Below are 26,316 nucleotides of genomic sequence, written 5' to 3' on the forward strand. Positions count from 1 at the left end.
GGCTCAGTTAACTGGATGGCTGATTTGGATGAAATTGGTATTTGGTCACCATTCCAACAAGGGTGGATTTGGAAGCTGCATCCTTGCCCTATACAAGGTGAAGATGGTGGCACTATGGATTGGATCTGCCTTTGGACAGAGAACCAAATAAAATAATAACAGAAGTGGTGCTCAGATCTTCTTGTTCCTAAATTGCACTTCTCTTTTAAACAATGGCAACATTTCCTTTGTGCTAGCATATACCATCATTGACTGCACAGTCATTGCAACTGATGCTAACACTGAAAACAACAACAACCGACTGCACTTAGTAGGTCCACATACAGCATTTATGGCAGAACCTGTCTCCCTAAGTTTGGCCTCTTCAGCCATTAGCCTAGAGGCAGCAAATATAGACACCTCATGTAAAAAGGATCTGTTTGCTGTATGTCTATCACCTTTCTTAAAGGGACTGGTGCTGGAATGATAAAATCAAATGTTGCAGTATTAAAAAGCCATTCAGTAGCTGTTCACAAGCTGTTGGGATGCAGCACTGTGGCTCCTCACTTTGCTTTTCCATCATGTTGTGCTCAATGCTGCCTGACCTGAAGGACACACAAAAAATATTAAATGGCTCCCTGACAATAGTGCATAAAGTTACTTTAATAAGGGTGTAAGCATTCAAAATGCCACAGGACTGCATTCATGTTCCCATTGCAGTGGTGGGATCAAAATTATCTGCTTTACCAATTAGCTGGTATGGCTATCTGAAGTGGGATTTCCACCCAAGAGAAGGGAGAATTGAAACAATTGGTGTTTCTCCTACTTTTAAACTGTCACGTGCTCAAGGATTAAAGTACCCTGTAAAATCTAGACAAAACAAACAAAGAGCTTTGGATGCTAAAAATCAGAAACAAAATCAAAAATTGCTGGAAAAACTCAGCCAGTCCAGCAGCATCTGTGGAGAGACTGCAGAGTTTCCAGTGGCCCTTCTTCAGAACTGTAAAACCTGGCCCAGTTTTTCAGTTCAATAAACTTTGAGTAGAATGCAGCATCTTTATTAAATTGTTTTGACTCTGAAATGCTTATTTATCTGTATGCGTCACTGTCCATTAATTCAGAGATTAGTGTGGGAATAGTTTTAAATGGATGCTTTAGCTGCAAATAAGCATAAAATAATGTAGAATAGTTTTGAGGGATTCAAAGAATTTCATGGCAAATAGGAATGCAGCACAATCTATGGTGTGAAGCTTACTAAGACTTATCCTCATTATTAATTGGTGTCTTTGCTACAGGATCATTATGACTTTGGAATGAGAGCTGTAAAAACTGTGATCTCAGCTGCAGGAAACCTGAAGAGGGAAAATCCAAATATGGATGAGGTACTAAAATTAATGAAGCCACGTTCTAGTCATAAAATTAATTAATACTTCATCAGTTCTTAATCTCTAGAATTAGTAATTTCATAGAATAGAATCCCTACAGTGTGGAAACAGGCCGTTTAGCCCAACAAGTCCAACCAACTCTCTGAAGAGTATCCTACCCAGACCCATTCTGTATTACTGTACATCTCCTCCAACTAATGCACCTAGCCTACACATCCCTGAACGCTGTAGGCAATTTAGCATGGCCAGTTCACCTAACCTGCACATCTTTGGACTGTGGGAGGAAACCAGAGCACCCGGAGGAAACCCATCCAGAATGGGGAGAATTGCAAACTCACACAGACAGTCGCCAGAGGCTGGAATTGAATCCAGGTTCCTGGCACTGAGAGGCAGCAGGGCTAACCACTGAGGCGCCAATGCAGCAAGTGAAAACAGCCTTTCCACATCCATCTTATCAAAACTTTCAAGAATCTCATATTGACGCTGTTTTTTGATACTTCTCAACACCAGGAATAAATGCCCATTCAAATAATCTCTTCTTGAATATTAACATTCTCATCTTAGGAATCAATTTATGAACCTTCATTGTACCCTCAGCCAAAAATATCCTACCTTCGATGTGGAAAGTAAGACACAAGTACACCATCTCACCAAAGCCCTGTACAACTGCAGCAATATTTACTCTTACCATTGTGTAAGAAAGGTCAAAATATCATTTGCTTCCTGGTTACTTGATGTATATGCATGACAAATGTGTTTCTTGCACAAAGAGACCCAAGTCCCACTGAACACCATTGAGTAGTATGTAACCAATTAATTGTCAGCTTTTCTAAGCTTTCTTTGAGTGATAAATCACATTTTTGTCCACATTATACTCCACCTGTTATCTTTTATCCATTCACTGAGCATATTTTCGTATAGAGTCATATAGACATGTACCCTTTTGCAACCAGTGTGGACTACACACAGCTTTCCCAACTTGCCGTCTATCGCCAGCAGACCTGGATACATTATACTTCACTGGTACCTCCACTGATTTAATATACATCATAAGAAATTCCTTACTAATTCCAAATTCTTGTCTATTAACCAAGCCTCTTTGTGAATATCTTACCCCCATTCCTTAAGCCCTGAACTTGTGCAACAACCTTTGTTAACACCTCTTCAAAGCAAAATATATCACTTTCACTGCTTTTCCATCATCAATCATGTTAGGTTTACCTTTACAAATCTTACTTAATTTATCACATGCAAATTTTCCTTTAATAAAACCATGCCAACCCCGCCTTTTCGTATTTTTGATTTTCTAAGTCTCTCAGCACTTACATGCCAACTGATGTCAAATTCTCATTTCTAAGCTCCATAATAGCAGTACAATATGTACACCTACAAGGCAAGCAAACTCCAAGGAACCAACGTGGGAAAAAAAAACACTTTAATAGTAACCTAGCTGTGCTGAAATCATTTAAGTTAGAGAACTCTACTGCACAAAGACACATTCCCATTCATTACAATGTAACATTTTAACCACAAAATCATTTATGACATTTAGAAATAACATGGAATTACAAAATTGTTACGGTACAGAAGGCATTCAGCCCATTGTGCCAACCCCAGTTCTGTTAATTAATGCCAACCTCCTTCCTTTCCCCACATCACTGTGTACCATTTCTATCCACATATTCATCCATTACTCTCTTGAATGCCTCAGTTGAACCTGCCTTGCACCATACTTGTAGGCCGTGCATTCCATCCCTAATTACTCGCAATGCAAAAAAGTTTTTTCTCACATCAACCTTGCTTCGATAGCACATCGCTTTCAATCTGTGCCTCTTGCTCTTTTTCCATTTCCTGAGTGGGAACAGCTACTCCTTATGTACTCGATCCAACCCACGTATGATTGTGAAACCCTTTATGAAGTCTCCTCTCAGCATTTTTCTCAACAAGGAGAGCATAGTTTTATAGTCATATAGCATGGAAACAGACCTTCAGTTCAGTTAGTGCACATTGAACCATGTGCCCAAACTAGTCCCACTTGCCTGTGCTTGGTCCACATCCCTTCATATTCATGTTATTATCCAAATATTTTTAAATGTTGTAACTGTACCTGCATCCACCACTTCCTCTGGCACTTCATTCCACATACCACTCTTTGTAAAAATGTTGCCCTCATGTCTTTTGAAATCTTTCTCCTCTCACCTTAAAAATATTCCCACTAGCTTTCAACTCACCCACCTTAAGGAAAATACCGTTGCTATTCACCTTACATAAGCCCCTCATGATTTCATAAATCTCTATAAGGCCATCCCTTAAACTCCTATGCACCAGTGGAAAAGGTCCCAGCCTATTTTTGTAATTCAAACCCTCCATTCCTGGCAATATCCTAATAAATTAAACTGACCTCATAACTGAAATTTCTCATTCTTGTAAATCACTCCTGCACTTTCTCTAGTGCATTCCCGTCTTTTCTATAATGTAGCATAAACAATACTTCAGCTGGCCTAACAAGTGTTTTGTATAATTTCAACATCACTTCCTTGCTCTTGTTCTCAATGTCCCTATAAATATGTTAGAAGTTGAATAATAGCTAGCCAATAGGCATTTACAAATCAAAGAATAAGTAGTTAGAATAATAGGTTGTCAGAGAATATTTCATGCTGAATTGTTGGATGCATTGATTTACACATGACCACTGTTGCAAGAAAAGATCAGGCACTAGACCCAAATGTAGGTTTCTTGCAGTGGCACTAGAAATGGACTTACTTTGACATTAGCAGGTATTAGAAGGGCCCAAAAATACTGAATCAGGATATTATTAAGTTGGGCATGCAACTTTTAATAATACCTCAATGAAAACTCCGGAAATCCAGGAAAAACATAAAGGACAGAGACCTGACGTCATTGGCTCTCTCTCCATTTTCTTTGGCATAGAGATAGGAACTGAATGTTTTTTAGGCACTTGAGAAACACATAGCAAAATGTTTTTCAATCAGTTGGTAGGGTGAGACCTAGAGGAGTCATGATTTGGATATCGTGCCTCTCACTGGTATGTCAGATTCCCAACACCTTCTGTATGTACTGTTATTTTCAAAGTGAGGGTGAGGGAATTAAGCTGGAATCTGCTTGACACGGAGTAACTGCCCATTAAGCTGCTTAAGGAGCTTAATAAAGAGTTGCAGAAAGCCAGAAGCAATTTCAGTTGGCATATTGCTGAACATGAATATCTTGTTGTATTTTGGTGCACAGCTGTTGGGGGGAATGCTTTTTCTGAGTAACATTTTTGGCAATAAGGTTATTGTCTCAGATGGCATGCAGTACGTTTTCATTGGGCCACTTCTTTAGTTTCCTGATGTACTGTCTCCTCTAGGCGAAAGTGAGACTGCAGATGCTGGAGATTAGAGTCAAGTGAATGGTGCTGGAAAAGCATAGCAGGTCATGCAGCTTCCGAGGAACAGTAAAATCAAAATTTCGGGCAAAAGCCCTTCATCAGGAAGGGTTTTTGTCCGAAACATCAATTTTCCTGCTCCTTGTATGCTGCCTGACCTGCTGTGTTTTTCCAGCACCATACTCTTGACTCTACTGTCTCCTCTATACAGCCTGCAAATGGCAAGCCGAGTCAGGGCTGCCATTAATCTTTGAGGTTTCTGCTCCACAGTAACTTTCCACCACCCTGGCAGTACTTGGTGTCAATAATTAGGCACTGAACTCAATGCTAGTCTAATTGGAGCATGGGCATACAAAGAAAATAGAGATAGGTGCACGAGTGGACCATTCAGCACTTTGAGCCTTCTCCAGCATTCAAAATGATCATTCCTGATCATCTGATTCAGTACCCAATTTCTAACCATACTGTTTGAACCCTTTAGCTTTAAGAACTAAACCTAACTCCTTCTTGAAAACACAGATGTGGCATGGATCGAGATCTGAAAATTATGCGGAGATTGATTCCTGACCCTGAAAATCTCAGTCGCTGTATTGGAAAAACATATTTAACAATTATCATGCTAGTTAGGCCATTGTGAAAACTGGCTACCAAGACAGGGTGCCATTTTACAATCATATGTACTTTCATATCTACCAAAGAGGCATATATAGTCTTCCATAATTTTTAGGAAAAGAATATTTCATGCTGAATATTACATTACAGCAACAGAGAGAAAACAGTGTCGAGCAGCTTCAATTCCAAAATCCCAACTTCAGTAACTGAAAGCAAAAATAAAACCCTGGTCTAAGTGGACCTGACTCCACCCACTCATGGTGTTTAATTTTAAAACATCCCAAGCTATTACTCTGCTTTCCATGCAGCAGACACCACATCACCAGATTTACAATACCCCTCTTCAAGAGTTAAAAATCACACAATACCAGGTTCTAATCCAACAGGTTTAATTGGAAGAGAACCAGGACAGAACAAATCTCACTTAAAGGCATAGATCATCACACTGGTGAATCTGCATTGGATTGTGAGGGCCTGGAGACACTTCTTCACAAGGTAGCTTCAGAGACAAGTGTATTTAGTCCTGCCCTTGGCACAGAAGTAGTCCTGAAAATGTAATGGCCTGTTTTAAATGGCAGTTCTCACTTCCAGTTAGCTAGTAGTTTTCTCAAGCTTTTGGTTACTCAATCCAAATAGCTGCTAAGTTCTGAGACACAAAGTCTCACAACATATTAACATTTCTGACCTACCCCAACTTATCCCAGTTAAATCAAAGTCATCAAGTTCACAAACATTTGTGATCATATTTTTCATTTTTTTTAGAATTTAACATCCCTTTGTGCATCTGGGGAGTAAATATTATTACATTTCCCATCACTGTATCCTAATTGTTTATCATAAGATGTCAGGCTTTTCTATTTAAAATTACTCCACAGAGGCTAGTACCCCATCACCAAGTCACCCTTTATTTACATGTGGAGAATCCTTGACACTGACCCAGCTCCCTCAGAGCTAGCTCTCAGAGTGAGCAAGGTGTCTGACACTCCTGTTCATATCTGTCAGCCAGAGCTACCTGATTGAACCAGATTAAAATTCCCCATCAGGGAACTCATATTCTCTGAGGTCTGCCTGCTAACATCATTACAAGCACTACACTACCCCTTTTACTCCTGCTTTCTGCAATATTGTATTAGTTTTCACACAACAGATCACTATTATTGTTTAGAATTGAATGCGATGTTGTATGAGTGTTTATATAAACTAACTAAATAACTTCCAGTCAATATTTCTTGCAAATATGAAGACAACTATTTGCACCTACCATATAACAGCTATGTATCAATTCCATTAATGAACAGCAAAATAGAAAGTCACTAAGAAATGTATTGTAGTTAGAGGTAAAACAATGCAATCCAATTTAAAAAAAAATAAAATCTGTATTGTCTTTCAGGAGCTGATATGTCTGAGAGCCATTCGTGATGTGAATGTGCCCAAATTCCTACTAGATGACCTCAAACTCTTCAATGGTATCGTGTCTGATCTTTTCCCCAAGATCAAGGAAGAACCTGTTGACTATGGAATTCTGGAAGAGTCCATTCGAAAAATCTGTGTTCAGAAAATTTTGAAAGATGTTAATGGTCAGTTTTTTTTAGATCAAAAGAAGGAATGTCTTTTAATGACTGGGAAGTAATATTTTGCAATATACAAAAAATTTATTGATGTAAAGTGAAACACCATCTTTAATTCATAATTGAAAATCTTTGTCATTTTTTTCAAATTGGACCCCAGATAGTTTGTGAGACAGAAACCAAAACAGCTTTCTTTGTGGATTCATACTTTCCATTACTATAGGGACTTTCTGCTGCTATGTTCATGATCACAATGTTCAGATTTTCACACATGCCTCCAAGTTCATAAATGGGTAAATACTACCCACCCCCATTGTCAGTTTGGAATTTAACCAGTGCCTCCAGTCTGGTCCCTAAATACTTCCCCATTATCTTCTTCACTATTATTCTTTATTAATTACTTTATATGATTGTAGACTTCCTAACTGTAACTGCCTATCTGTGAAGTGCAAGATGAAAATGTTTGTTTCTTTATCCTATGCCTTCAAAACTGTTGCTATAACTTCATTATAGTCTCTTGCTAAAGATGGACTCACTATAGACAGTGGTAATGTCCTCCTCTTTTTATTACATCTGCCACATTTATCATTGATCTCTTGTATAAGTTTAGCATAGCATCATTCCTCACTTGTACATCTTTTCATAGAAATTTTAACCTGTGATGGCTTGGGAAACTGCCAATGTAGTTTTGAGATAATTAGCTTCTTTTCCTTTAAATGGCTATCTCTTGAAACCAATATTATTGTCTTAATATTTTGATAAAGATGGCAGATCTTGTTAAAAAGACACAATAATGTCATAAATGTGTAAAACCTTTCAGACAGCCATCTCATCAGTAAGAGTATTTCACAGTTATATTTATGTTGATAAAATAGTTTACACCAGCTATTTTACAGGGAATCATCACTTTTTTGTGATTTCAGCATGTTGTCAGCCACAAACCTGAAGCGTTAAAACTTTCAAATTTGTGAATTTTACTTTGGTCTTTATTATTGAAAGAATCTAGGTAACATTTTAATCTATCCACTCCACGTTCTGTGGATGTATATCCATGGCACAATTCAACATGATTGAATGAGTCTGCAACTAAAACATTCATTGCTGGGTTGAAGCTTCTTGCAACCAGTATGATTTCTCTGCCCAAGTCGGTATTATCTTCCTCCCTTTCTTTTGTGTTATGTGTAGCTTTGAACACCTTCTTACTCTATTTAGGACAATGTATTGCTTAATGGCATTTTGACTTGCATCTAAAACACCTCAGGCAATTCTTGGGATTCAATCTTTTGTCATAGTTCCCCAATTCTGTTTAAGTGCTAGAGGTATCTTGATCATTTTCATAATTAGCATTTTCAGCCTATATAAGGACATTGCCATCATCAGTGAATCCTACATTATTTCTGTTGTTGTTGAATTTGAGCCATGAAGGCTCCTGGGAATTATTGTTCTCTCTGGATTTATTTTTAAAAAAGCTTCTGACATCCTTTCAAAATTGCTTCTTGCTGAAACAATAATACCAGTTAATCCAAGAATGTCCAAAATGAGCACAATCCAACAATTTAAAAACAAACACAGCTTAGAAATCTCCAAACAGATTTTTTTCAATCTTGATTTTTGTTCTGTTAAATTCCATTTTGTTTGCTTCTATGGAATAATTATCTGGCTTTCTAAATTTATCAAAGTCTGCCTCTGCCTTTTTAACCATTTAACAGATCATTTTTATTTTGTCCAGAATTTTATCCATAAATGTTAAAAGATTATCCAAACATTCCTTCATGGAGCCCCTGGCCATACAGTATCTTAGTTTTCTTTGGTAAGGACATAACCTGTCCATATATCTGCTTCATTTTTCCATTGGCCGTGATGTTCAACTTCACAGAACATCAGTGGGAAATCACATCCTTATTTGAGATGACCTGAAAGCAACTCAACTTATATCTTTTGGGCAATCATCCTCTACAACTGATATCAAATAGGATCCAAATCAATTGGTGAGACCATCTCCAAGAAACTTTTGTGGATCAAGACCATCAACCACTCAATCTTACAAATCCTCCCCTTTTAAATCCACCCAGTCAATTAATCAAATCAGTTAAACCCCAATCACCTGCTTAACTTCTTGTTATGCTTTTCGTTGACTGTGAATGATCCAGGTTGTGCCTTTTTGTTGACTTAGGTTTTAAAAGGGCTTACCTGTGGGCACAGTTTGACATAAATCTAGATCAGATATATTATTGAAGTAAAGAGGGATTTTCCCACTTGTTTGCCTCAGTTTGGAGGATTAACTTTGTCTTGGAATCCTTGTAAATGAGTGCACAGGAAATAAAACACTGTAACCTGCAGCTAGCTCCTACTGAACAGATACTGTTTAGGTTACTACAGTGAGAAAGCTGCAGGCAGGGGCTAATTCTATTTCATTTAACCACATATTTCTCTCAAAATACAGGCCATTTTGTTATAATGTGCATTTCATTAATGCAAATTTGCTGTAATGCTGTTGATGAATTGGGGATGCTATTTTTACAGCATGAACTTTTAAAATGTGTGTTGGCTGTAATGCGATTACAATGCTAACACTTTCAGCATGTTTCCATATGGACTTTTCCATAAGGCAGGGCTGCATAAGAATGCAATCATCATGATATAGAAGAACTGGCTGTATATAAAATACAAATCAACACATAATGTTCTCTAATCTCCATGGAAAATTAGAAGACCCAATCCCTGAAAAGACTACAATTACTTTAATTTTCCTGCCCTCGCAGGATATCCGTGGTCTAGCCACGATCATGATCTGCATCTACACCAAAGGGAAATTGGCAGTCTCTTTCTTGCTGTGTCAATTTTTCTTTAAATTAATTTCCATTGATCTGCTATAAGCCTGTTTCCCATAATTAATGCCAATTGACTTCACCCCCTCTAGTTTTTGTATCAGGAAGAGGAGGGGGAAGAGGTGGGCAGTATAATCTCTCTACTTGGGGAAAACATTAATTCCCAGGGGCCTTATGGAATCTGTCAATAGAGTCATAGAGTCGTAGAGATGTACAGCATGGAAACAGACCCTTCGATCCAACCCATCCATGCCGACCAAATATCCCAACCCAATCTAGTCCCACCTGCTAGCATTCAGCCCATATCTCTCCAAGTCCTTCCTATTCAAAGACCCAACCAAATGCCCCTTAAATCTTGCAATTTTACCAGCCTCCACCACATCCTCTGGCAACTCATTCCATACATGTACCACCCTCTGCATGAAAAAGTTGGCCCTTAGGTCTCTTTTATATCTTTCCCCTCTCACCCTAAACCTATGCCCCAATCCCAGGGAAAAGACTTTGTCTATTTATCCTATCCATGCCCCTCATAACCTTGTAAACCTCTATCAGGTCACCCCTCAGCCTCCGACGCTCCAGGGAAAACAGCCCCAGCCTGTTCAGCCTCTCCCTGTAGCTCAGTTCCTCCAACCCTGGCAACATCCTTGTTAATCTTTTCTGAACCATTTCAAGTTTCACAACATCTTTCTGATAAGAAGGAGACCAGAATTGCATGCAATATTCCACCAGTGGCCTCACCAATACCCTGTACAGCCGCAACATGACCTCCCAACTCCTGTACTCAATACTCTGACCAATAAAGGAAAGCACACCAAACGCCTTCTTCACTATCCTATCAACCTGCGACTCCACTTTCAAGGAGCTGTGAACCTGCACTCCAAGGTCTTTTTGTTCAGCAACACTCCCTAGGATTACCATTAAGTGTTTAAGTCCTGCGAAGATTTTCTTTCCCAAAATGCAGCACCTCGCATTTATCTGAATTAAACTCCATCTGCCATTTCTCAGCTCGTTGGCCTATCTGGTCAATATACTATTGTAATCTGAGGTAACCCTCTTCGCTGTCCACTACACCTCCAATTTTGGTGTCATCTGCAAACTTACTAACTGTACCTCTCATGTTCACATCCAAATCATGTATATAAATGACAAAAAGTAGAGGGCCCAGCACTGATAGTTGTGGCACTCCTCTGGTCACAGGCCTCCAGTGTGAAAAACAATGTACAATCAATGTATCAAAAGGTATTGCACCTATAAACATAGCCACTCCAAAATATTAAATCTTCAAAGCAACATATTGTCTAGAGGGTAAAGAGAGTTGTAATTGTTTCTAACAGCTTACCTAGTACCAAAATTACCCATTGACCACAAAATTGAATATCTGTAGTTACTTGGTTAAATAGACAATTAACAGCCAAGCTTTGTTTGAATTTTAAATCATGCAAGTTGACTCTGATTGGTCAAAGCATTGCCATGCAAAATGAACCAGAGAATGACTGTCACCTATGTTGTTAAGTTGAAACAGTGAGTGCCACATTCTTTTGATTTGGAGATACCGGTGTTGGACTGGGGTGTACAAAGTTAAAAATCACAACACCAGGTTACAATCCAACAGGTTTAATTGGAAACACTAGCTTTCGGAGTGCTGCTCCTTCATCAGGTGGTTGTTCTTTTGCTACCTGAAATGAACTAGGCCCTATGTATTAATATGTGTAACTTCAACAAAATTAAATATTGCAACTTATATCCAAAGTAGTAAAGGCCATCAATAAGGAGCAGCTGAAAACAAAATGATCAAATCTTTCAGTTTTTAAAAAAATAGAAGTTGTGACAAATTAACAAAAACATTGACCATGCAAATTCAACAGATAATTATTTTTACAGTAGCTGTTTTTGCTCAGGTGTATGTAGCTAAACTAGCTGCATAAACATTAAGCATTCACTTTGCATTGGCCGAAGTGCAGTATGTTTTTTTTAATGTGTAACATATTTGCTGCTGCTCCTTCAATTTGAATGGCAAACAGTTTCCATTTTGCAGCTGGCCTCAGGGACTCACATGCTGTCTAAAATAGTATATATGTTCTGCTACCTGTGAGTTTACATACCTTCTTCTACAATAGCATATCTAGGGTGCCTAGCAGTCTACTGATACCCCTCAAGTGCAATATCATGATAGAAGAATAATCAGCAGCAGCTCTTCCCATTTCCTGTTGGTCGATACAATAACAATAAAAAGGAAACAAATCGTGTGCCATTCCTGATGAAGGGCTTATGCTCGAAACGTCGAATTCTCTATTCCTGAGATGCTGCCTAACCTGCTGTGCTTTGACCAGCAACACATTTGCAGCTGTGATCTCCAGCATCTGCAGACCTCATTTTTTACTCATTTTTTACATGGGTGTCACCACAATTTCTGATCCCTGTCTTGTCTGTTTTATGTTTGTTACTCCAAAATTAATAGTTATCTGTTTACTTTAAATGTGCAAAGGCATTTCAAACAAGCGTGATGCTCGTATTACTCACAATGATTTCACTATGATCACAATCACATAAAAGTACCCTAATTTATAGTAGCACTTATGTGCTTTAAAAGGTTTGTGAGAACCTCTCCGTAGTCCATGGGGAATCACTAATAAATCTCCTCGTGGAACTCGTTAAGTAAGAGTTTCTTTGATAACAGGCAATGGCCTATCTAACTGGAATTCAACACCTCAACCTTTTCTCTTGTGGTGTACTGGTGGAGGGTGACAGAAGGCCCAGGTTCAAGTCTACCTGATCCAAGAGGTATGCAGTGGCAGCTCTGAACAGGTTGATTAAAGAAAAGCAGAACCAGCAGACTTGTTGTGGTGTAGCAGTAGCATCCCTGCTCCTGGACCAGAAGGCCCAGATTCAAGTCCCACATTCTCCAGAGGTGTGTGATAGCATCTCTGAACAGGTTGATTTTTTTTAAGAAAGCAGATTCACAAGGATTCTGTAGCGCAGTGGTAATCCAGGAGACCAGGGCTCAAGGCCCACCTTCTGTAAGGATGTGTATCATCTCCAAACAAGTTGACTCAAGAAAAAAAACATATCTCGTTGCCCATAATGGCTTTTCAGATAAACATCTAATTGGCTGCACAGGTGATTACTCGTGGTAGTTAACAGTTTTAAAAAGTCATGGTGATTTGGTGGTGGGAATGCCATTCGGTTGTGTTTGATAATACTTTGGATATAACAAAAAGTGGCCTAGAGGCTGTTGAGGTGCAGTGTCCCTACCTGGAGACCATAAGGCTTAGGTTCAAGAATTACCTGTTCCAGAAGTGTGTGATAACATCTCTGAAGTGTTGATTAGAAATTATCCATAAAGCAGACTGGGTCTGCAGATCTGCCTGTCCTGGGTTGGACTAGCCTTTGTGCACCATGAGTAATGGCTCTATTTTTTGGTGTTCAATAAGTTTGCTGATGACACCAAAATTTGCTTCGCTGATGACAGCAAAGAAGGTCACCTTAGATTACAACGGGATCTTGATCAGATGGGCCAATGGGCTGAGAAGTGGCAGATGGAGTTTAATCTAGATAAATGTGAGGTGCTGCACTTTGGGAAAGCAAATCTTCGCAGGTAGATAGGATAGTGAAAAAGACGTTTGGTATGCTTTCCTTTATTGGTCAGAGTTTGAGTACAGGAGTTGGGAGGTCATGTTGTGGCTGTACAGGACATTGGCTAGCCACTTTTGGAATATTACGTGCAGTTCTGGTCTCCTTCCTATTGGAAAGATGTGAAATTTGGAAAGTTCAGAAAAGATTTACAAGAATGTTTCCAGGGTTGGAGGATTTGAGCTATAGGGAGAGGTTGAATAGGCTAGGGCTGTTTTCCCTGGCGCATTAGAGGCTGAGGGGTGACCTTGTAGAGGTTTATAAAATCATTAGGGGCATGGATTGATAAATAGATAAAGTCTTTTCCCTGGAGTGGGGGAGTCTAGAACTAGAGGGCATAGGTTTAGGGTGAGAGGGGAAAGATATAAAAGAGACCTAAGAGGCAACCTTTTCACTCGAAGGGTAGTACATGTGTGGAATGAGTTGCCAAAGGAAGTGGTGGAGGCTAGTATAATTGCAACATTTAAGAGGCATTTGGATGGGTTTATGAATAGGAAAGGTTTGGAGGGATATGGACAGGGTGCTGGCAGGTGGGACTAGATTGGGTTGGGATATCTGGTCAGCATGGACTAGTTGGACCAAAGGGTCTGTTTCCGTGCTGTACATCTCTATGAGTCTAATAGACAATGTTATTTTCCAATCTAGCATTCTGAGTTATTATGAATTTTGGTGCGTACCTCTTACAATAGGGATGGTGATAACGTACATTTTCTCTAATCAACCTGTTCAGAGGTGTTACAACACATCTGGATCAGCTGAGACTGAACCTGAAGCTCCTGACTCAGAGGTAAGGAGACTGCCATTACACCACAACAGCTGAGTGAGTACATGTATTCATAAATCTAACATGAGAAACAACTGAACATTACTTTTCAAAATGCCCAATTTCCAGATGGAGGTGTTCCAGAAAACTCTTTTGGATACTCAAAGCTGCTTTGTAGACAGCATTATCACAACAAATGGATCACTCCCAGGCCTCAAGGTCTGACCATACTTCAGTATTCTAAAAGTGAATTTACAATTTTCACAAGGCTTCCAGATCTCAACTGTGTTTCATTCCATTGTATTGTCCTCACCCATAAATGTTGGCCAATTTTCCTGCGGCTCAGAAACATGGAAGCCAATTCTAGTTTCAAGTAAAATGTGCAAATTTGAGGTGGCTGTAGTCAGAATTCTAGCCTTTCTGTTACAAGTAGTGCAGCTCCATGCCAGACACTGCATAGGACATCAGTTGTGGATTTAAGAATGATATTCCCTCATTTGAATTTGATAAATTCAGAAGCTCTCCAAATCTCAAAAGGGAATGTTGAAAGAAATTAAAAAGTAATTTCAATTTCAAATTTTTGATTATAGTCAAAAGCCAAGATATTATTTGTGATTTTGGACATTGGACTGCAAAAAGTAGAAAAAAAGCTGCATGGATTATATTGATTCCATGTATGACACTACCTATAGAGCTTTGCTTTTTCAATGTTAGCAAAAGAGGAATTCTGTTTTCAAACCTTGTAGAATTCATGGAAGTCTGCAAATGGTGCCCTCCCTATGCTACCTGTTGGTATGACTTGTTAATTTGCTATTTAGTAGAAGGTTTAAAATAGCAAATGGAATTTTGTGAACTTATAAAACATTGTACAAGTATAAGTTATAGTCATTGATAGGATGATAGCTCTGAAAGCTTCGGACTTCAAATAAACCTGTTGGACTATAACCTGGTGTTATGTGACTTCCAATTTTCCAAAAATTGGTTTAAAGTGATTGGAAAATTTTGCATACAATCCAACAACCCACACTAGGACTCTTGTGGTGCACTGTTAGTGGAGGCCAGGACCAAGAGGCCTAGGTTCAAGGCTAATCTGCTCCAGGGATGTGTAAGACCATCTTTGATTGGATTGATTGGAAAATATCTATCCACTGATAGTGGACAAGAAACCCAGCTGAGAACAAAAGTTAAGCAAAAATATATAGATATTATTTTAAGCCTCCTTTTGGATAAAGACAAAGAAATTGAAAAGTAATTTCAATATCTAATTTCTCATTGTAAACAAGAGCCATGTAATATTGGATGTTAGACTGCAAAAAGTAGAAAAAAAACCTATTACAAGTGGCACTGTACAGATTACGTTGATTCTGAGTGTGCCATAACGTATACCTTTTGGGATTTCTGACATGCAATTCACTAAGAACATTGTCAACAATGTAACCCATCATTTATATTTCTCCTGTTCCACAGGTTTTGTGACTAAGTGCATTCAGTTATATGAAACAACAGTTGTTCGGCATGGGCTGATGTTAGTTGGTCCTACAGGGTCTGGAAAGACAAAGGTAGGATACAACCTATAACAATGTTGCCTGTATACTGTAATAGATCCAACCACAATTCATGCATAATTAAATGTGAGACTAATTCTGTTTTCAGATTCATAGTGTTGCTTCTGGGTTATACTTTGTACTAAATTGTTTACAGCTAGTTAATGATGAGGAAACAAGAGCCAATAATCAACCACTTATAGGGACACTAACTGAAACAAAAACTTCAAAAGAATCTGATCAATTTAAATGTTATTCCTGCACTGATAATGTGCTACAGCTCCTGTGGTGACCAGTGTCCCTTTATAACTTTTAGAAGTAAGAAGTCAGGACAGAATCAGGGACCTTCAGATTTTCAGCTAAACACTCTTGCAGTTAAGCTATTTAAAACTTAATACAGAATGAGAGCTGCTGACACTCAGGATGCAGCCAGGAACCATCAAGTTCTGACCAGTGGTCTCCCAACTGAGCTATTTCATTGTTTATAGTATTTGTTATACTGTTTTGAGCAACCAATAAAGATTATTAAACAAAGCTTCTTAAAGGGACAATGTAGGGGATCCAAGATGGCGGCGACCCAGCAAGACTGAGTCCACAGTGCTCTACCCAAAACTTGGGAAAAGTGGGCTATCCACCCCCACCACACTCACTAAACCATTTATAATAGTTGTTAACCTTAAATAGTTACCTATTAGTACATTTAAATAGTCTAATACTAGCTGGAAAATGAGTAAAGGGAAGGGAACAGGCGGCTCTAAGAAAGCAGGGACCCCTCCCCCACCCTCTCCCTCTTCAGCTGCAACAAAGGTGTCTTCAGCTACTTCAGGAGATTTACCAATGAAGATGAGCTTTGAGGAGATGTTTGCCAGGTGGGAGGCGAAGATTGATGCTTTTATCGATGAGTCTCGGCAGAGCAGAGAAGCACTATCAGCCGAGCTGCAGAAGCAGGGCAGAGACATTCAGGAATTGGAGTGCCGAGTCAGAGAGGTGGAGTCGAAGGCTGCAGCCTCAGAGACTGGGATAAAATCAACAGCCGACCACATCCGTTTTCTCGAGAATCGAGTCCAGAACCTAGAAAACCACATTGATGACCTCGAAAATCGATGTCGTAGAAAAAATATTCGGTTGTTGGGCCTGCCCGAGCAGGAAGAGGGAGGTCAGCTGACAGCATTCTTAGAGCGTTGGCTGCCACAACTTTTAAATCTGCATAATGGTTCAGGCCAGGTAAGGGTAGAATGGGCCTACCGGGTCACAGTACGTGGGCCCGGCTCAACCCAGCGCCCACGCCCGGTCCTGTTCCAGCTGCAGAGCTATAGGGAGAGGCAGATGCTCCTGGAAGCCTCAAGAAATCTGGGAAAAGATCCCCAAGCTATGACCCACAAAGGATCCAGGATCATGCTGTTCCAGGACTTCTCCCCAGCTTTGGTCCGAAAGAGGAAGGCATTCGATGAGGCGAAGAAGCGTTTAAGGGACTTAAATATTCAGTACTCCTTATGATATCCAGCGACGCTACGCCTTAGCCACGAAGGATCCATATATAACTTCGGATCACCGGAGAAGGCTAAGGAATTCTTGGACTCTCTTAAATAAACTGTAAGAGATTGTGGACGCTGGTCTGCCTTTCCCATTATTTTGGTTTACATCCCTTCATCTTTTCTTATCTTTCCCCCTATGTGTGTATGTATATATATATGTTGGGGCGTTTGGTTAATGTTGATGGGGAGAGGTGGTTACCTTATTCTATTTTACTTCTGTTTTTAGGAGCGGGGTTGTTTTTCTTTCCCCTGTTATTTTGTGGTATTATATTTAAGTATTACATGTTGAGATTGTAATCTTATAGTTATATATGGTATTAATATTCCCAAATATATTTAGATGTGGGTGTGGGTGGGGGTGGGGTGTTCACTGTTAACTCTAGCTTTATATTATATTTGAATTCTCCTCATTTTATTGAGGAACACCTGGGTCAAGGGTGGGGCACTGGTTGGAAGAGGGTAAGATGGACTGTGGGAGAGGAAGTGACGCTCCCTGGGAACAAGGGAGAAAATCTCCAATTCGGAATGTTTTATATTTTTTATACTTAGAAAGAGTTTTTTGTTATATTGTTTTGAGTGTATCAGAGAGTCTTTACTTTTGTAAATCTTGTATGCTCCATGCTCGGGATGTTCTAGATAGGGTTTCCCCTCCCGAGGGGTCTCGGATCTGTCCAGATGATTATGGCTGAACAGTCGGTTAAGTGGTGCACCTGGAATGTCAGGGGGAGTAATTCGCCAGTTAAAAGGAAGAAAATATTATCAAATCTTAAGAAGGAGAGAGTTGATATAGCTCTCCTACAGGAGACACACCTGTCGGATAAAGAACACTTAAAATTACGACAGGGCGGATTTGATCAGGCCTTTTTTTCCTCTTTTAATTCAAAAAGCAGGGGAGTCGTTATCCTTGTCCGGAAGAACTTCCCTTTGAAAATTCTAAATCAGATAAAAGACGAATCTGGACGATATATTTTGATTAAAGCCCTCATAAATGGAGAGGAATATGGGATCTTAAATGTGTACTGCCCCCCGGCACACCCCTTTAAATTCATAACGGAAGCTTTTTCAAAACTGATGGCCTTTGGTGCCCGTCATACAATTATAGGGGGAGACTTTAATTGTATTATGGATCCGGAAATAGACAGGATTCCCAAGAGTGCCGCTGGAGTATCTCCCAGATCTAGACAATTGGCGGACCTGAATAAAGAATTAGGATTGGTAGATGTATGGAGATGTCTCCATCCACAGGGTAGAGATTTTTCTTTCTACTCTAATCCACATAAATGTTACACAAGAATTGATATGTTTTTTGCCCCATCGATTTTTCTAAACTCTATAGCAACCTGTAAAATAGGTACTATAGCAATCTCTGACCATGCCGCTGTATACATGGAAACTAAGGTAAAGAACAATGGGACATCTGCTCGGCATTGGCGTATGGACCCCTTCCTGATAAAGGATAGCAAATTTTTAAAGTACTTCTCCCAAGAACTTAAAACTTTTTTAGAAATTAATACTGGTACGGCTAGCAATCCGTCAATGATGTGGGAGACCATCAAAGCTTATGCACGAGGTTTGATCATCTCCTATTCAGCGACCCAGAGGAAAATGAAAGGAGAGCAACAGCGTCTGCTCGAAGCTCGCCTAAAAGCAGCCGAAACAGCATACGCTGATAGACCTTCTATCACAAAATTGCAGAGGATTACAGCTCTTAGGACAGCTTTAAACACCGCGCTTACTCAAACGGCTAAAAGGGAATTATTATTTGCGAAACAAAGATTATATGAATATGGCGACAAACCGGGTAGATACTTAGCATTTCTTGCAAAGAAAAAGAAAGCCCCTCAAACTATTCCGACCATCAAGGAAAGTACAGGTACCCTGACTCATGATCATAAAAAGATCAATGCGACCTTTAAAGAATTTTATTCTGAACTATATAGATCGCAGGATTGTGAAGATAGGATTAGGAGGATGCAGTCATTTTTTAAAAATTTGACCTTCCCAGGCCTGACTCCGGAACAGGTGTCGGCCCTAAATACCCCTTTAACAGTCCAAGAAATACTTGAGGCAATTAGGCAACTTCAGAGCGGAAAAGCACCGGGCCCGGATGGTTTTCAAGCTGAATTCTATAAAGAATTTACAGGAATATTGGTTGACCCACTTATGGATATGTATAATTTTGCGCATAGTCAGGTCTGTCTCCCGCCCACGCTGAAAGAAGCAAATATTTCTCTTATCCTCAAAAAAGGAAAAGACCCAGAAGATTGTGCATCTTACAGACCAATATCCTTACTAAATGTAGACTTTAAAATTCTCTCAAAAATGTTAGCACTAAGACTAGAAAGGGTACTGCCATATATTATAAAGGAGGACCAGACGGGATTTATTAAGGGCCGCAGATCATCCAATAATATCAGAAGGGTCTTGAATATGATCCAAGCCTGTCATCAGGGAAAGATACCAGGAGTAGTAATTTCATTGGATGCGGAAAAGGCATTTGATAGGGTTGAATGGTCATATTTATTTTACACATTGGAAAGGTTTGGCGTTGGACAGGTGTTTACCAAATGGGTTTCAACATTGTATAATGACCCCAAAGCAGCTGTTATTACTAATGGGTTAAGATCGGATGGCTTCAGTGTGGGTAGGGGCTGCCGTCAAGGATGTCCTCTCTCACCATTGTTGTTTACACTGATAATCGAACCATTAGCAGAAGCCATCCGGACTGATCCTAATATAACGGCCCCGAGGATTGGTACAGGTAAACACAAAATTACCCTCTATGCAGATGACGTTCTCTTATTCCTCAGTAATCCTTTAATGTCAGTGCCTCGTCTAATTCAAGTTATTAATACATTTAGTGCATTCTCAGGCTATAAAATTAATTTTTCAAAATCGGAAGCCATGCCAATGGGTGGTCTGGTTATGATACCCCACTTAATGGACGGATCCCCTTTTCCCTTCCGTTGGTCCCTGGAGGGCTTCTTATATTTAGGTATTTTTATCACGCCAGTATTTGATCAGCTGTATAGGGCTAATTTTGTACAATTAATGGAAAGGATAAGGCAGGACCTCCAGCGATGGAGAGACCTTCCGATTTCCTGGCTAGGGAGAATAGCATTAATTAAAATGAATGTTCTGCCCCGTCTCTTATATCCTATGAGAATGCTCCCGCTGATGCTGCCAAGGCTAGCCCTACGTAAATTATATGGCTGGTTGGGCTCCTTTATTTGGAACCATAGACGGCCCCTTATTAAGCTGAAGAAGCTACAGCTTCCACAGGCAAGGGGAGGACTGGACTTCCCAGACTTTAGGAAATATCAGTTAAGCTCCCTACTAAGTTACATAGCTGATTGGGTTTCATCTGATCCACAATCAATTTGGCTGGATATCGAAGCCTCCCAAGTAAAATACCCACTTATTAACCTTTTATTTTCAGATAAGAGGAAAATCATTACAGACCACTGTAAAAATCCCATAATATTAAACACAATTAAGGCCTGGAATATAATGCGGCAAAATGAGGGTAACTCACATAAAACATCCCCCCATGCACCAATAGTAGGCGCATGGGGATTCCAACCGGGGATTACAGATGCCACCTTTAAACTCTGGAGATCCAGGGGCATCTCATGCTTAGGGGACCTATTTAAAGATGGGATCCTGATGTCCTTTGAGCAGCTGCGTCTGAAATTCGGAATACCTAATGGGGATCTCTTTCGATACTTCCAAGTTCGAGATTATATACAGAGGAAGACTACATTAATAGATAGTCTTTATAAATCAGACAGAGAACGTAATGTCTTACGACCAGCAGGGGCATCCTCCGTTAGTACTATATACCATTTGCTACATGATGGAGTCTCAGGAGACATGGATGACCTGCTTAAAACATGGGAGCAGGACTTGGGGCTAGAAATCTCTGAGGATATGTGGAATGACATTTGGGAAAATGCTAGAAGAATTGCTATCTGTAACAGAACTCAGGCTATCCAACTAAAGATATTTCATAGGGCCCATATAGCTCCGGCTCGACTGGCAAAATTTAAGGCAGGAGCATCTCCAATGTGTCCCAAATGCAAAATAGAGGTGGGTACTCTTGTACATTGTCTGTGGACTTGTCAGAAAATCCGCAGATACTGGACTAAAGTGGCAAATACCCTGACAGAAATTTTAGGAACGGAAATTAGGGTGGACCCTGTATCTCTCCTTTTGGGCTTTTCGAACCTCTCAACTCTGGATATGCATGGGAAGAGACTACTTTCTATTCTCTCTTTTTGTGCAAGGAAAAATATTTTGGTGAACTGGGTGGCTGAGGGCCCCCCTGGACTTTCAAATTGGCACAGATTAATTATGGAATATATCCCCCTTGACTTCCTCACAAATATGGTGCACCGAAAGACTGAATTATTTTATAAAATATGGCAGCCCTTTTTGAATTATATAAATGCAGATATTTCGGCTATCCTAACAAGAGCTTTTATTTAGTGAAGATTTCAGACCGGGCTGCTCCGGGGCCCCTTGGGAGAGGAATCCTGCGCGAATACGGGTTTTATTATATTTGATGTTTATACATTCCGAGCATGTAAGAGACTTAGGTATACAAGCTGGTCAGTTATAGGTTAGATTAGTAGAAAGTTGAGTTTTTTTTTTCTTTCTTTTTTTGTTTCTTTTTTTTCTTTTTTTGTTTTCTTTCTTTCTTTTTTCTTTGTTAAATTATGACTATTGTATATATGATTTAATTGTACATCAATGTTTGTATTTGAGAGTTTTGTTTATTTTTGTAAATTTGCAAAAATGTTAAATTTCAATAAAAATATCTACAAAAAAAAAAGGGACAATGTAGCAAAAATTCTTCAACAGAAACATATCTAGTTTCTGGTAGTGATGGTGCATTTCAGGCTCTGCAGCATTCACCGTTGCAGAAGGCGATCATCATACTGACAGACACCATATGCTCCCATTGGAGGACAACTGTGCACAGATATAACATGCAATAAGGTCAAGCAGTTTTATCCAACAACACTCTCCTCAACTGATTGCCTGGACTTCCTAATAGCCATCTGGACCAGGCCTGAAAGCAGATCCACAAGGATGTGCTCTAATTTGTTTTCCACCTCCAAAAGACCAAAAAGATTACTAAATAGATAATTAGCTACTAAACAGGGCACAGCTGGAATGGGAGCTGCTGAAACCTTCAATCCAACATTCTTTGAACAGAGCTATTTCAGCCTTCAAGCAGAACATCAGCCCCTGAAACCTAAGATTGAACCAGGGCAACATTAGAGTAACACGGTCCCATCTGAATTATTTCAGCTTTTATAGTGCCTTCTTGAACTGTTATTAACTGCCAATAAAGACTAATAAACAAACTAACCAGTTTTCCATCACTTAAAGGGGTATAGTAAGATAATAGCTGAAAATGTGTTGCTGGTTAAAGCACAGCAGGTCAGGCAGCATCCAAGGAACAGGAAATTCGACGTTTCGGGCCGGAACCCTTTAAGATAATACACAATAAGAACAGCTGAAACTTTGGATTGAACCAGAACCCTGTCGATCATCAGTCTAATGCTCTCTTATCTTCGGTTGACATTGTGTCTCCTTGTAGTCTGGAAAAAAATAATAAAAAGTAATAAACGGTTTTAGTCAGTATTTAGCCACTTAATGCGACATAGGAATGTCAAGCAGAAGTGCTGAAACCTGAGATTGAATCTAGCAATATTGAAACTTACACTCAAATTGAATTATATCAGTTCTTCCTAAAAAGGTGATGATACCAGAGCCCTTGAATATATGGATAGATTGTTTCTAAGAAAGGCAGTGAAAGGTTATCAGTGTTAGGCAGTAATATGGATTTGAGGTGACAATCAGATCAACATCATCCCATTAAATGGCAGAGCAGGTTCCAAATAGCCTATTCCTTAATTGTACATACTTCAGGAAAACTGGAGATGCTGAGGTCTGGAGTTGAAACAGACATTTAACTCTTTATTCTAATGTCTTCTAACAGAGGTATTTTAGTCTGTACAATTCACTTTTATATTCTTTTCAGCAACAAATAAATACTAACAAGCAAATTAGCCAGGATGCTGCCATTTTTGGAACATGAATCAGTTCATATAGAGTGAGAGCTGCTGAAACCTTGGAATGAGCTAGATCATTAGGTTATCAGTCTAACACTTTCCAAACTAAGCTACTTCAATCTTTATGCAAAACAAGATTTACACACCTTTAGATCTTCTGTTTAATGCTTTCACAATTGAGGTATTTACTATTATTATTAAAGTTATTTTGAGTCCACCAATTTCTCTCTGTAACTGAAGAGAAATAGAAAAACCACGGATTTTATCTGTTGGAAGGGAGGAAAGGATGTGGGAAAAAGGCACTTTTAGGAACATCTAGACAAACTCCCCCATTGGAGCTATTTCACTGGTTATCCAGAATGGCAGCTGCTGAACATGGAATTGAACCAGGGACCAGTTAGCACTTCAATCTAATGCTGTCCTAACAGATTTTTCAGCCTGCATAGCATTGCTTTATAATTCACCTCAGCAATTATTAAAGAGTAATAAACAAACCAATCATACTCAAAAACAGCTGCTGAAACCTGGGATTAAACACGGGTCCTTCACAGGTTCACTCAATGTTCACCCAAATGAATAATAGCACTGTTCATATCTTTTAGTAAACTCAAGCAGAGTAATTAACAAGCAAACCAGTATTCGGCCACTTAATGGGCTCTAGGTATGTTACTGAAAACTGCTGAAATCTAGGATTGAATCAGAGTCCTTTAGTCTAAAATTCTTCAACCTGAGCTAATTCAACCTTCACACATTTTCATTCATACCTTTTTGGAAAGCTACAAATGCTAATAATTGAATTAACTTAGCAGAGCAGAATCAGATTATACCAAGTGAAAAAAGATGAAACCTTATTCTGAACTAGAGACTTTTAGATCTTCAGGCTAGTTTGCCAACTGAGCTGTTTCAGACTCTTTACAACATAAAAGATGTTGAACCCTGATGATAAAACAGAGATCTTTACTCAAATATTTTCCTAACTAAGCTATTTCAGCCTTCAAAGTTTTGCTTTATACTCTTGACTAAAAAAATGAGTACTGTAACAAATTAACCAGCATTCTGGCATGGTGGCTCAGTGGTTAGCATGGCAGCTTCACAGCGCCAGGGGCCCAGGTTCGATTCCAGCCTTGGGCGACTGTCTGTGTGGAATTTGCACATTCCCTCCACTTGTCTGCGTAGGTCGTGGGTTTCCTCCGGGTGCTCTGGTTTCCTCCCACAATCCAAAGATGTGCAGGTCAGGTGGATTGGTCATGTTAAATTGCCCCTAGTGTTAGGTGCATTAGTCAGAGGGAAATGGGTCTGGATGGGTTACTCTTCAGAGGGTCGGTGTGCACTTGTTGGGCCAAATGGCCTGTTTCCACACTGTAGCGAATCTAATCAGCTTATAGAGTCATAGAAATGTATAGCATGGAAACAGACCCTTCGGTCCAACCTGCCCATGCTGACCAGATATCCCAACCCAATCTAGTTCCACCTGCCAGCACACGACCCATATCCCGCCAAATCCTTCCTATTCATATACCCATGCAAATGTCTCTTAAATGTTGCAATTGTACCAGCCTCCACCACATCCTCTGGCAGCTCATTCCATACACGTACTACCCTCTGCATGAAAAATTGCCCATCAGGTCTCTTTTATATATTTTCCCTCTCACCCTAAACCTATGCTTTCTAGTTCTGGACTCCCCGACCCCAGGGAAAAGACTTTGTCTATTTATCCAATTCATGCCCCTCATAATTTTGTAAACCTCTATAAGGTCACCCCTCAGCCTCCGACACTCCAGGGAAAACAGCCCCAGCCTGTTTAGCCTGTCCCTGTAGCTCAGTTCCTCCAATCCTGGCAACATCCTTGTCAATCTTTTCTGAACCCTTTCAAGTTTCACAACATCTTTCCAATAGGAAGGAGACCAGAATTGCATGCAATATTCCAACAGTGGCCTCATCAATGTCCTGTACAGTCGCAACATGACCTCCCAACTCCTGTACTCAATACTCTGACCAATAAAGGAAAGCATACCAAATGCCTTCTTCGCTATCCTATCTACCTGCGACTCCACTTTCAAGAAGCTATGAATCTGCACACTCCAAGGTCTCTTTGTTCAGCTACACTCCCTAGGACCTTACCATTAAGTGTATACGTCCTGCTAAGATTTGCTTTCCCAAAATGCAGCACCTCGCATTTATCTGATTTAAACTCCATCTGCCACTTCTCAGCCCATTGGCCCACTTGGTCCAGATCCTGTTGTAATCTGAGGTAACCCTCTTCGCTGTCCACTACACCTCCAAATTTGGTGTCATCTACAAACTTACTAACTGTGTCTCTTATGCTCACATCCAAATCATTTATGTAAATGACAAAATGTAGAGGGCCCAGCACCGATCCTTGTAGCACTCTTGTGGTCATGGGCTTCCAGTCTGAAAAACAACCCTTCACTACCACCCTCTGTCTTCTACCTTTAAGCCAGTTCTGTATCCAAATGGCTAGTTCTCCCTGTATTTCATGAGATCTAGCCTTGCTAATCAGTCTCCCATGGGGAACCTTGTCAAACTGTGGGAGTTGGTCGATTTATAGTAAATGTCCGTGTTGAGTCAGTCGCCCGATATAGAAATGGGGAGGTCTAGGAAGGGGAGGGAGGAGTCTGAGATGGTCCAGGTAAATTTGAGGTCGGGGTGGAAGGGGTTAGTAAAGTGGATGAACTGTTCCACCTCCTCGTGGGAGCACAAGGTAGCGCCGATACAGTTATCGATGTAGCGGAGGAAAAGGTGGGGGGTGGTGCCAGTGTAGCTGCGGAAGATGGACTGTTCCACATAACCGACGAAGCTATAAATCAACTATAAATTTACTATAAATCGACTGACTCCCACAGCTACCTAGATTACACCTCCTCCACCCTGCTCCCTGTAAAAACGCCATCCCATATTCCCAATTCCTTTGCCTCCGCTGCATCTGCTCCCAGAAGGACCAAGTCCAATACCGAACAATCCAGATGGCCTTCTTCTTCAAAGA

General features: G+C 39.9%; 1 protein-coding gene across 1 annotated transcript in view; it reads left to right on the plus strand.

Annotated features, from left to right (window-relative positions):
- Nucleotides 1-26,316, plus strand: part of dnah1 (dynein, axonemal, heavy chain 1) — a 437,548-nt gene that overhangs the window by 185,515 nt on the left and 225,717 nt on the right. The window contains exons 32-34 of the mRNA XM_060835044.1: nt 1,275-1,361; nt 6,752-6,938; nt 15,618-15,709. Of these exons, the coding sequence (XP_060691027.1) occupies nt 1,275-1,361; nt 6,752-6,938; nt 15,618-15,709 (366 nt within the window). The remainder of the gene's footprint in view (nt 1-1,274; nt 1,362-6,751; nt 6,939-15,617; nt 15,710-26,316) is intronic.

Source organism: Hemiscyllium ocellatum, chromosome 14 (genome assembly GCF_020745735.1).
Source record: "Hemiscyllium ocellatum isolate sHemOce1 chromosome 14, sHemOce1.pat.X.cur, whole genome shotgun sequence".
Classification (NCBI taxonomy): Eukaryota; Metazoa; Chordata; class Chondrichthyes; order Orectolobiformes; family Hemiscylliidae; genus Hemiscyllium; species Hemiscyllium ocellatum.